Source organism: Odocoileus virginianus, chromosome 33 (genome assembly GCF_023699985.2).
Source record: "Odocoileus virginianus isolate 20LAN1187 ecotype Illinois chromosome 33, Ovbor_1.2, whole genome shotgun sequence".
NCBI lineage: Eukaryota > Metazoa > Chordata > Mammalia > Artiodactyla > Cervidae > Odocoileus > Odocoileus virginianus.
Genome location: NC_069706.1, coordinates 3056447 through 3069670, shown reverse-complemented (window position 1 = coordinate 3069670; position 13224 = coordinate 3056447). Strand labels below are relative to the sequence as shown.

At 48.8% G+C, this 13224-nt stretch overlaps 1 protein-coding gene across 1 annotated transcript in view; it reads left to right on the top strand.

Moving 5' to 3' along the window:
* Positions 1 to 2185: 2185 nt before the first annotated feature.
* Positions 2186 to 13224, top strand: part of CREBBP (CREB binding protein) — a 117068-nt gene continuing 106029 nt past the window's right edge. The window contains 1 exon segment of the mRNA XM_020915287.2: positions 2186 to 2462. Coding sequence (XP_020770946.2) covers positions 2378 to 2462 — 85 coding nt within the window. The 5' untranslated portion in view covers positions 2186 to 2377.

Here is a 13224-nt window from a genome sequence, read left to right as displayed (position 1 = left end):
CAGGTGATATTTGAACCGGGTCTTGGCATTAGTTTGCCAGGTATATGTATTCTCAGCACAGGGAATAGCATTTGCAAAAGTATGAAGAGGTCTGAGTGGTAAGAACTTCTTAGTGACTGTGTGGGTGTGGGGAAGTAAAGATGGAGTGAGGCACGGATAGTGGAAGAGGGATGCAAAGGGGGGCAGTCACGATTTTGAATAATATACATAAACAGAAAAAAGTAGAAAGATCAGTCTTTTTTTTTTTTTTTTAAGTTGAGGTATAGTTGGTTTACTATGTTGCATTAGTTTCTTCCGGTACAGGAAAGTGAGATCACTCAGTCTTGACACTTGAAGACTATCACAGACACTGTATAAGCTGTTTCTTTGAAACAGTTTTTTTCTCTTTTTCCAAGAAGTTAACTCTGGTGCTGAATGGGGAGAAACATAGTTTTCAAGGGACGCTTAGTGGGGAGATGCCATCGGAGCCGGGCAGTGGGAGGACGAGCGGTTTGCCCAGGTAAAGGACCTGGGAGGCAGGTTGCTCGGTGGGTGGAGAGGGAGGGAGGAGTCGGCGCTGACTCACAGAATACTGGCTTAGGGAACAGGTTGCTGGTGATACCTTTCAGATGAAGACTTCGGATGAAGCGCTGGCAAGTTCTGAGAAGCAGATAAAAAGAACCGAGATGTGTGAACACCTCAGATTTTTGTGGAACCATCCTGCGGGGAGTGGCCAGGCGGGCCGATCCCCCTGGGACCCCACCTGTCTGGAGCACCTTAGGGCTCCAGGAGGTTGTCGAGGGGCGGTGGGGGGAGCGCACCGTCGAGGCCCTAAGCCTTGATGTAATGGGGCCTTCTGGGCCTGGGGCAGGTTGAGCGCGTCAGGCTGGGAGAGCGCTCACCACCTCCCGAGGCAGGTGAGGGTGTCGCACCTGGCGCCCCCGGCGCATCAGGCTGCGGAACAGGGGCTCAGAAGCCTGGCGACCCCCCTCACATCTCGTGGGGGCGTTCGAATTCCGGCCCCGCCACTTCCTGCCTCGGTTTCCCCACTGCACCCGCTCGCAGGCGGACCAGACGGCAATGTGTAACCTGCAGAGGCCACGACACATCGCTGGTATCCGGCGAGGGGAAGTGGCCAGGCCTGGTCGCGGGGCAGCGGCAAGAGAAGCCGGGACCGAGCAGAGTCGCCCTGTGGGACAGGCGGGCCCTGCCGGCGCCGACTCCACGCCCAGGGTCCCGGCTTGAGGCCAGGCCGCAGCCAGAACCCTCGCCGCCCAGTCGCCGTCAGAACAAAAGTGGCGGCGGTGCCGGCGTCCCGCAGGCCCGGCCCCCGCCCGGCAGCCCAGCGGCCCCGCCGCTCCGCCGCCCGGCGGCACGACGCAAGACGACCGCGCCTTCGGCCCTTTCCATCCGAGCGCGCTCGGCTCTTTCCGCCGCGGCCGGCGCAGGTGGAGGGGGCGGGGCGGGGGCCGTGCGTAGTGACGCCGCGGGGGGGTGACGCACCGGCGTGCCCCGCCCCCTCCCCCTCCCCGTTCAGGCTCTGGAAAGAGAAGAAAAAAAACTTTCTTTTTTTTTTAATTGAGGAATCAACAGCCGCCATCTTGTCGCGGACCCGACCGGGGCTTCGAGCGCGATCTACTCGGCCCCGCCGGTCCCGGGCCCCACAACCGCCCGCGCACCCCGCTCCGCCCGGCCGGCCCGCTCCGCCCGGCCCTCGGCGCCCGCTCCGGCGGCCCCGCTCGCCTCTCGGCTCGGCCTCCCGGAGCCGCGGCGGCGGCGGCGGCGGCGGCGGCAGCGGCGGCGGCGGCGGCGGCGGCGGAACGGGGGTGGGGGGGCCGCGGCGGCGGCGGCGGCGGCCCCGCTTCGCGCATTGTTTTTCCTTACGGCGGCGGCGGCGGGCCGCGGGCGGGGAGCGGAGCCCGGAGCCCCCCGGTAGTCGGGCCGCGAGCGAATTAATTAAGTGGGGCGCGGGGGGGGGGGGGAGCGAGGCGGCGGCGCGGCGGCGGCACCATGTTCCCGGGGACTGCCTGAGCCGCCCGGCCGGGCGCTGTCGCTGCCAGCCGGGCCCGGGGGGGCCGCCGGGCCGCCGGGGCGCCCCCGCCGCGGAGTGTCGCGCTCGGGAGGCGGGCAGGGGATGAGGGGGCCGCGGCCGGCGGCGGCGGCGGCGGCGGCGGCCGGGGGCGGGCGGTGAGCGCTGCGGGGCGCTGTTGCTGTGGCTGAGATTTGGCCGCCGCCTCCCCCACCCGGCCCTGCGCCCTCCCTCTCCCTCGGCGCTCGCTCGCGGCTCGCGCTCGCTCCTCTCCCCTCGCAGCCGGCCGGGGCCGGCGCCGACCCCAGCCCCGGAGCCCTCGCCGACCCGGCCTCCCGCGCTCGGGGCTGTTTTCGCGAGCAGGTGAAAATGGCCGAGAACTTGCTGGACGGACCGCCCAACCCCAAACGAGCCAAACTCAGCTCGCCCGGCTTCTCGGCGAATGACAGCACAGGTGAGAAGGGGGCCGGGCGGGGGGCCGGGGCCCCGGGGGTTGCTTGTCAGCCCCATCCGGAGGCGAGTGCCCCCGGGAGACCCCAGCTCGGCGGCGGGCTGTGCGGGGCCCGCGAAGCGAAGGCCCGCGCAGCCCCTTCCCCTGGACCCCCGCCGCCGAGGGGGGAAGTTTGTCGGAAGATTGTCTTGGGGCCCGAGTGGGGCGGCACATGCCCGGTGCGCTTGGATCGCCCGGAGTTGGGGGAGCCCTCCTCGCCGGGAGACCGAGTGGTACTTCCAGGGAGGAAAAGTAAAGTGGAGCGTGTGTATTGTGCGTGGTGATTCCGTCTGCCTCCCACTGCCGCCGTGTGTCCGTCCACACAAGCGTGGCTAGCTGGAGGGATGACAGCGGAGGTTACGCTGGCTAGTGAGAGAAGGAAATAGTGCAGCCGAAAGGAATCCCGAAGTGTTTTCTGAATCGGTAACATATTCACAAGTCTGCGACAAGAGGACTTTCCTAACAGCAGCCAGCCCGTGAGTTACGACTTATAAGTTTCTTGGAATGTGCTTCTTGGGAAAATGCTTAGTGCTATTTTGAAAACTCTTGTCGCTGGTCACCTAAGCCATTCCATTTTTCACAACCCAGAACTTCTTAGCAAGATGTCATAAAAGTTGCTGTGGAGTGTTAATTTCACGTGTATAACTTCGGAAGAAAGTTAAATAGCAGATTCATCTGGGCTGCAGTCTCCAGGGGAGCTTGTGTTCTTACAGCGTACATATATAAACACACATATATAAACTATGTTCAGGAATGTAGGAATTACCATTTTTTCAATTACAATTTTTATCAGAGTATTGAATAAATCTTTTAAACTGCTTGACTGGAGACTGTCTTCAGGACTTATATCAGTTACCTAAGGAAAGTATTTTAGTTTTCTATTGGTTTAATGATTCTAGGTTCTTCTGGGCTGGTTTACGGTAGCGTTATGTACTAGTTGTGTTTGCTCTTTCAGAGCTCTCCTTTGCAGTAAAACACAAACTTGTGCTGTTGCCCATGATTTGATTCCCAACGCTACTTACATTTCTCCACTACAGTCTTGCAGTAGCAGCATCTGAAAATCAGTTTATAATGAATGGGTCCAAATTGAATTATATTGCTGCAGCAGTGCCTTCAGATTTGCAGTAGACACAGCTGTTCAGCTTGTGCAAATATTTCTTTGACTGACCGCTAGCGTTTTTCTACTAGTGGTGTAAAAATCTCTTTCTCCTCTTGAAACAAAACTTGAATTTTGTGGCTGCAGTTTTAATACAATTCCTAGACTATTATTTAATGTGGAAGTGAGAGAAACAATCAAAAACAAAAAACAAATCAGTCATGAGATTCTTGTCTGGTTGAAGTGAATTTGTTAAGTAATGGAGAGGAATGAGTAAGTCTGGTGATATGTAAGTCACTAATAATACTCTATTTAAAAGCTGATAAAGAATTGAGTTTGATGTTAATTTTGTAAAATCGGCTTATCTGAAGTGAGAGATGTGGAAACAGCCAAGAGTTAAACGCTCTGATTTCACTCCATGAAAATATTATGATTTTACTACAGGATAGATCTCATTTGCTTCATTAATCTTGACATGTTTGAGTGAAAAATCTTTAAACATATGAAATGTAGATCATACCAGACAAGTTCGGCCTTGAAGCTTGTCCTCTGAAACTGGTAACTTTTGAATGGCTTTGCAGCTTTGCTATTGTTAAATGAGGTTATTTTATATTTTGTTTTATAAAGAGGGACAAATTTGTAACATGACACCTTTAACAGAAAGGCTTGTTGCACTATATACTTTCAGCTGTTTCCAGGATGGTGCACAATGGATTGGCCTTTGGGGCAGTTCTGTTGCTGAATGGTTAGATACTTAATGTGCTGCTAATCACAACAGAGTTTTATCAAAAAGGATTTTTCTACTCTTGACCACTTTTTTCCCCTTCGTTTCTAGTTTTGACCCTTGTAAGGCATGGGGGCTCTCTTGTAAATGTGGAACAAAAAAATCAGTTTTTAATGGCTCTGTTTAAATAATCCAAAGAATAAATTCACCGTTATATTTATGTTGGGTTCTTGGTTACATATTCGTCACCATCACATTGTTGTGAAATGGTCCGTTAGTGTGGGGGCCTTGGAAGGGATCACCATTGAACATGTTAAACAAGGTGTAACTTTGTCTCCGTTAATTGCTAGTCTAAAACAGAGATTTTAAGGACATATATTAAAGCAAATAAAGGACTAAAGGAATTACATTACACACAGAGTGGAAGCATTTGAATAGATGGAAAAGCGGGGAGAGACCTGGCAATAACATTCTGCGAGACTCAGCCTTATTTTAGTGAGGGGATGTGTGTTTGTGGTTTCTGGGATAAAGTTCGGCCAGGCAGAGCAAGGTGTGTTCCCTGCTCACGTGATAAAATTTGAGGGAGGGGCGCTCCGAATGGAAAGAGCTGAAGGGTTGGGTGGAGCAGGAGGTGGCCTTGGTGGCCTGAGAAGCAGGAAGGACTCGGATGGTCATGATCCAGTGCGTGTACCTGGGGACTGGCCTGCGGAGCCATCCTGTCCGTTAGCTGAGTCCGGTGGGTAGGCCCTCCGGGCGTAGTACACCTGATGCTGCGGAGCTGACCAGCTAGGATGCTGCCTGCAGGGCGCTTGCAGTCCAGCCAGGGGAGCGTGGATGTGCGCAGGGTCCAGTAGGGTAAGGTGGGATTTCTGACCAGTGCCATTGCCACCAGTGACAGGTGAGAGAGGTCTGCGCAGGCTGGGGAGGTCAGGGGTGATTCTAAGAGAGCATGCGAAGGTGATGCTGAGATAGGAAAGGTGCCCCAAAAGGTAGCAAGGGGAGGAAGGGAAAGCAGTGCTTTTCACCCACACCTAGCCTTTCTTCTGGAGCGGCACTGAATTTGATGGCATCTGATATTGTTGAAGTAGCCTTCTCTTGTTTTGCGTTGAGGACGTAGACGCTTTCTCACAATTGTCATCTTCATTTACTTGGCACCCTTTATGAGCAGTGGGACTTTGTGTTACCAGTATATAGTTTGTTGTGTGTTTTAGAAATTTTTGTGTTTACTGTTTCCAAGTTAAAAGAGCGTATTACTGTATTTCAGCAGCAGGGATTCATGATTTAACAGTGTGGAAGAAATAAATACCTAGGCAAGCAGAAAAGGTGTTTTGTTTTGTTTTTTGGTCAGCTTTATTGAGGCCAAATATACATTCAACAAATCTACTATAAAAGTTTTGTAGGACTGCCTTCTGAAAGTTGAATATAGGTATATTTGATTTCGTGCTATGTATGTGTTGCTAGTGTATGTTAGTTGCTCAATCATGTATGACTTTATGACCCCATGGACTGTAGCCTGCCAGGCTGCTCTGTCCATGGAATTCTCTAGGCAAGAATACTGGAGTGGGTTGCCATTTCCTACTCGAGTAAATGTCCCTAAGCAGTTGTGGTTACATTGTATACTGTGAATCCCTTTAAATGCAATAGGAAACTGTATTTAAAGATACTTGGTGTAAATACCATTACTAACCAAAATGCCTTTTACAGCAAAATGATGACCTTTTAGTTTTACTATCTGAAGCATTCTTTTCTCCCCATTACTTCAGTTTGATCCTCAACAGCATCCTATCAGGTGGGAAGAGAAAATACTGTTTCTGCCAATTCCAGGTGAGAAATCAGACTTGAGAGAGGTGATCTACTGAAAGTAATGCAAAGGGTGAAAGCCAGAACCTAATCTAGATCTTTAAAGTAAGTCTTTGTATTCATCTTATGAATCTGCATCCAGAAACATGGACTTTACTTGAATTGTGAACTCAGGAGACTACATACTTAGCAAGTTTCAGTAGCATAACTCCAGCAAGTGGGGAAAGTTTGTCCGCAGCTTTACGGGGATGTGGGGTGGGGTTGGGGGTGGGCAAGCAAGAGTATGCTCCCCTCTGGGGGCAGGGGCTCCCCCTCCCCTCTGTTCTGGCGCTGCAGGATGTTATCCAGGGTGTACACAGTCTCACCTGTTGATTGCAGTGGATAATTGAGGACCAGTCTCAGGTTATTTCATTTCTTTACTGCATTCCAGCTAAATAGGAGCTGTGAGTTTTTGTAGAGACTTGTAGGGCTAGGGCTTTTCATGACTTTGCTTAGCTTTTACTTGGTAGAAAAGTAGAGATTCTTGGATAACTGAGAGGGATAAGGACAGTGGCCACATTTGAAGTTGCTTGGGGTGGGAGTAAGTATGAATCCCACCAGGGGAGTTGTCACAGTAGAGCAAAAGACTGGGAATCATCCCTGCTTAACGCTTGAGTTTGTATGGTTCTTTAACATGGTTGAGAATGACTTGTAAAGGGACTTAGGCTTAATCCTGTAGTCGGAAGTTAATGCTTGCATTGTTAGCCTGTGTTTTTACAACTTCTGACTTGTGCCATTGTAGTTGTGTGACAAAGTATGTGATTACTTGGGGCTATGTAAGTGCCGACTTTGTGTTTTCACTTAATGTGTTTGAAGACAGAATAGTTAAAAATGATTTTGCCAAAACATGCCTTCCTTCCCTTGTTAAGATGAAATGTTCCTTACTGTGAGCTGTTCAAGATGAGGAAGGCTTGCTTTCAGCCAGGTTAGTTGTTGGTGTATCCTTAGTCAGGACAGCACCTCTTTATCTCATTCAAACCAGCTCTTTGGTATATTCCAGGGACACATAAGGAAGTGTTGCTCAAGAGCAGATTTATGCTCAGGAGAAATTGGGCATGGCTGCGGCTCTTGACTGCAGACTCTCCCCAGCCTTCCTGTGCTCTGGGCTCTGAGTCTTGGCGGGACTGCAGCATCATTCCCGAATGTGTGGGTCACAGACCTTTTCTGTAGAGGGTCAGAGGACAGAATTTTGGTTCCGCAGGCCACGTGGTCTCTGCCACAGCTGCTCACTCAGTGCTGCCACTTCAATGTGAAAGTGGCTCTGGGTGGTATGTCCACGGATATGCCAGGAAACTAGTAAACCTCTGCTTTCAGAAACCGGCAGCCGGGGGTTTGGCCTTGAGGCTGCAGTTTGTGACTCGGAGGTGATGTGGGACTGGTGCTCTGAGGATCTTCAGTTTTCCTCAGGTGTGGAATAGAACGAGCATTCCCTTCCCCGGGGGCTGGGTGAGACGACGTGTGAGAGGTGCCCGGCGCCAGCGCTGCCAGATGAGGGGGGAGTGGGTGCACTTTGTAGCCACGTTTGCTTGTGGTTCTGGAAGCAGTAGCAGCCCCATGCATGCGTCCACACGGACACCACCAGTGGGCAAGTCTGTTGTAGTGGAGCACATTCAGCGTATAGCCAGGAATTCTTCCATCAGCACTATTGATTTTTTTGCCTCCATTTTCAACTTTTTTTTAATAGGAACATGATGGCCATGAAATTTTAAAATTGCAGAAACTTAAGCAGTGTGGTATGTTCTGAAAATTCTTACTAATTTTGAAGCATATGTCACGGACTGTTTAGGCAGCCAGCGTGTGAATCTGTTTATTTACTGTGGTATCACGCTTCCGTCTGAGGTGCCCCTTATGCCAGAAGTGTACAGAGGATCCGGGTGATGCCTTCATTAGCTTAGAACTGTGTTGACTAAGAGAAGGCTAAGAAACAGAACTGGAGAAAAGAATGTAAAATGCAATTAGGTGCCCAAATGCACAACTCAGAAAGGACACTTGAAGGAAGCTTCCTTTATTCACCTTTTTACTGGATGCCCCATGTGCAGAAGCCTAGGGCTGGATGTCCAGGTGGGAGTGGCACCGGAGGCAGGCCCTTGGTGTTCTTTTCTTTGACGCCTGTGCCCCAGGAAGCCTGCTGGTTTTCTGTACTTTCTGTGTGTTGGGAAAAGCGCTCTGGCTACTTAGAGAATTTCATCTCTGTGGGTGTGATCTTGGCCCATGGCTTGCACCTAAGTCCTTTCAGGTTGTCCGGCTGGTCTCTCAGATGCCCTCAGGCTCCTGGCTAGCCCTGTTGATTTTCAGCACGTGTGGTCAGTGTCCCCTGAGCCCTTCCCCTGGTGGCATGTCCCTCATCAGAAGACTGTCCCATACCTGGGGGTCTCTCGGGATCTGGAGTGGTGTCCACAGCTCCTGCACAAACTGGGGGGCAGGGAGTCGGGGGTGCCACACTTTCCCCATCCAGTCTAGGCTTAGCTTTCGGGAGTTGTCATGTCACAGCAAGGCATCGATGCAGGGTGTCTGCGCTTGCACCAGTGCCTGTTGGGGACACTGGCATGTTTGACTTTGCCGTGGGTCTGTGATCGCCGACAGGAGTGCTGGGGAAGAGCCATGTGCAAGGGATGCCCAGCTCAAGCTTTGACTTGAAGAGTTGTCAATCAGAGATTTGGGTGGGGGGCGGTTCTTTAGGACAGGCAAAGAAGTAAGCAAAAGTGGCTTTTTTTCTGTATTCTTAGACAATACACAGCATGACTGCTGCTGATTTATAAAAATCTGCCTTTAGGGTGTTTTCTTGTTCCAAATTTGGGGATTAAGGCTATTTTTGAGCTCTTATGTCTAAAAGTCAAATTCCTGTCTTTTAAAACCTTACCCTTAGAAAGACTTGGATATCATCCCATGTGACATTTTCCCCCGTGTTTCATTTCCATTAATCAAAAGAATGTTTAGTTGAACTATCGCTAAGAATAGTAAAATCTAATGCTGAAGAAATTTTCGCTTGGTTAAATCTGACTTTCCTATTTCTAGATGTCCCGTCTTCTGCTGTTTGACAGTCTCTTAATTTGCCAGTCTTTCTAATACCCCTGTGCCTTACTTTATGTAGTAGGTGTTTCTTAATAGTTGTAGCTGTTTAACAGGGTTGTACAATTCTGTTGTGAAGTAAAATCTATTTATAGTTCAAAAGCTTCCTTTTGCACTGCCCCCAAATATTTTGAATTTTTTAAAAATCAAAACTACCACCTGGACATGTTTTAATTTCGTAGGTAGAATACCCAGTGAAATCACAAGAAAAATAAGCTAGTATTCTTAGCTTAATATTCTTAGTATAATAGCCTGTAGAGTGAGGCTTGGGCCATATTTGAATAGCATGGATTTTGGTGGATTTATCAACAAACTGCATGATAACACTGAGGAACTATAGAAATATATCAGATAATTGGGGTTTGCTTTGACAATCATGGGCTATATGAGTTTGACCCCTATTTCTTTGCATTGATCTCTGAGGAAGGCTTTCTTATCTCTCCTTGCTATTCTTGGAACTTTGCTTTCGGATGAGTCTATCTTTCCTTTTCTCCTTTGCCTTTAGCTTCTCTTCTTGTCTCAGCTATTTGTAAGGCCTCCTCAGACAACCGTTTTGCCTTTTTGCATTTCTTTTTCTTGGGGATGGTCTTGATTACTGTCTCCTGTAAAATGTTACGAACCTCTATCCATAGTTCTTCATTAACTCTATCAGATCTAATCCCTTGAATCTATTTGTCACTTCTACTGTATAATTGTAAGGGATTTGATTTTGGTCATACCTGAATGGTCTACTGGTTTTCCCTGCTTTCTTCAGCTTAAGTCTGAGTTTTGTGATGTGGAGTTCATGGTGGTCTGAGCCAGAGGCAAACAGTAGAATGGGAAAGACTAGAGATCTCTTCAAGAAAATTAGAGATACCAAGAGAACATTTCATGCAAAAATGGGTACAATAAAGGACAGAAATGGTACGGCCCTAACAGAAGCAGACGATATTAAGAAGAGGTGGCAAGAATGCAGAGAAGAACTATACAAAGATCTTAATGACCCAGATAATCATGATGGGATGATCACTCACCTAGAGCCAGATAGGAATCCGAAGTCAGGTGGGTCTTGACTTGAAGCGTCACTATGAACAAAGCTAGTGGAGGTGATGGAATTCCAGCTGAACTATTTCAGTCCTAAAAGATGATGCTGTTAAAGTGCTGCACTCAGTATACCAAAACCCAGCAGTGGCCACAGGACTAGAAAAGGTCAGTTTTCATTCCAGTCCCAAAGAAAGGCAATGCCAAAGAATGTTCAAGCTACCACACAATTGCACTCATCTCATGCTAGCAAAGTAATGCTCAAAATTCTCCAAGCTAGGCTTCAACAGTACGTGAACTGAGAACTTCCAGATGTTCAAGCTGGATTTAGAAAAGGCAGAGAAACCAGAGATCAAAACATCCTTTGGCTCATAGAAAAAGCAAGATAGTTCCAGAAAAACATCTACTTCTCCTTTGACTATGCCACAGCCTTTGAATTTGTAGATCGCAACAAACTGTGGAAAATTCTTAAAGAGATGGGAATAACAGACCACCTGACCTGCCTCCTGAGAAGCCCGTATGCAGGTCAAGAAGCAACATTTAGAACCAGACATGGAACAATGGACTGGTTCTAAGTTGGAAAAGGAGCACATCAAGGCTGTATATTGTCACCCTGATTATTTAACTTATATGCAGAGTACATTATGTGAAATGCCGGGCTGGATGAAGCAGAAGCTGGAATCAAGATTGCTGGGACAAACATCAGTAACCTCAGATATGCAGATGACACCACCCTTATGGCAGAAAGTGAAGAGGAACTGAAGAACTTCTTGATGAAAGTGAGAGTGAAAAGGCTGGCTTAAAATTCACCATTCCAAAAACTAAGATCATGGCATCCAGTCCCATCATTTCATGGTAAACAGATGGGGAAACAATGGAAACAGTCAGAGACTTTATTTTCTTGGGCTCCAAAATCACTGCAAATGGTGACTGCACCCATGAAATTAAAAGATGCTTCCTCCTTGGAAGAAAAGCTATGACCATTCTAGACAGCATATTAAAGAGCAGAGACATTACTTTGCCAACAAAGGTCCATCTTGTCAAAGCTATGGTTTTTCCAGTAGTCATGTATGGATGTGAGATTTGGACCATAAAGAAAGCTGAGCGCCGAAGAATTGATGCTTTTGAACTGTGGTGTTGGAGCAGACTCTGAGAGTCCCTTGGACTGCAAGGTGATCAAGCCAGTCAATCCTAAAGGAAATCAGTCCTGAATATTCATTGGAAGGACTGATGCTGAAGCTCCAATTCTTTGACCATCTGATGCAAAGAACTGACTCACTGGAAAAGACCCTGATGCTGGGAAAGATTGAAGGTGGGAGGAGAAGGGGATGACAGGATGAGATGGTTGGATGGCATCACCGACTCGATGGACATGACTTTGAGCAAGCTCTGTTGGTGATGGACAGGGAAGCCTGGTGTGCTGCAATCCATGGGGTCGCAAAGAGTTGGACACGACTGAGCGACTGAACTGAACTGAACTGAGTTTGACCCAGTTCCTTTGGATTAAAATATTTTGAGTGTTTGTCACTTGATTAAAAGTAGAACCTTCTAACCATGACTCAGAGTTGAAGGAAATGTCAGAGCTTTTTATACTGGGAGGCAGGCAGGGTGGTAGTGAGGAAGGAGCGTGGCCTCCTCTCAGTGGACACTGCACCTCAGCATGCAGCTCTTCAGCTCTGTGACTCGGACCAGTGACTCTACATTAGAACTTGGCTGGGGAGGATGGATCTCATGTCTAAAAGGGAGTCTTTCCCCCTAAAATTTTGCATTTCTTCTCAGTTTGATTAGCTTTGCATATTGGGCTCCTGTGGACTTCCCAGATCATGCAGTGGTAGAGAATCCACTTGCTAGTGCAGGAGATGAAAGAGACGTGGGTTCGATCGCTGGGCCAGGAAAATCCTCTGGAGTAGGAAATGAAAACCCACTCCACAATTCTTGCCTGGAAAAATCCCATAGACAGAGGAGCTTGACTGGCTACAGTCCAGTCCATGGGGTTGCAGAGTCAGACATGAGTGAGTGCACACAGAGAGAGACAGGCAGACAGACAGACAGACACACACACAAGAGTTCCTGTGGTTCCTGTCATTTAGCCAGTTGCAGTGGCTCTTACTGTTGTATCACTGTATGGGAAAGTACTAGATTCATCTTCCTCCTGGACTAGTGAGGACGGGCTGATGCATGTGAGGGGTCCGACCCAGAACCAGATCCGTGGACGTCCTTGCTGAGCACACGGGAGACGCCACCGCTGCCGGTTCCTGTGGAGCACGAGGGCCAGCGCAGCCTCAGTTCCTGCCGGCAGGGCTGAGGTTGGAGTCCCTGGACATGGGTGCATGTGGGACACACTTCACTCAGTCTGTGTTTGTAGTTTAAAATTGTTCTTTATTGGAAAATTGAAGTCTAAATGGAACTGTTTTTGTAGTATTGTTTCAGAACCAGGGACTTGACTTAAGTTAGGACTTGGGGGGAAAGAAAGTGAGCACAGAGAAGCTATACAAATGGTCTTTCTGTTTTAGAGAACAGAGTTAGGGGAGAAAACGTCCTTCGAGTCACTCTCCAGTTTAGTCAGGCTGATTGGCTGAAAGAAATATCAGTGAAGTTTTAATTTCCTCTTTGATTCAGCAGCCACTGATCTTGAAAGGGGTGGATTCAGCTCCTTGCTGTTTTGTGGGGTTTTCTATTCCTGCAGATTCCGTAATAGGAAGTAACTTCCGTGGCATTTACTATTTTTTCCACTCTAGATTTTTGTTGGTGGTGGTGTTTAGCTGCCAAGTTGTGTCTGACTCTGTGTGACCCCGTGGACTGTAGTGCACCAGGCTCCTCTGTCCATGGGATTTCCCAGGCAAGAATACTAGAGATGATTACTATTTCCTCCTCCAGGGGATCTTCCCACCCCAGGGATGGAACCTGAGTGTCCTGCATTGGTAGGTGGGTTTTTACAAACTCTGAGACACCTAGATATTTTAGGTGCAGCAGTTTAT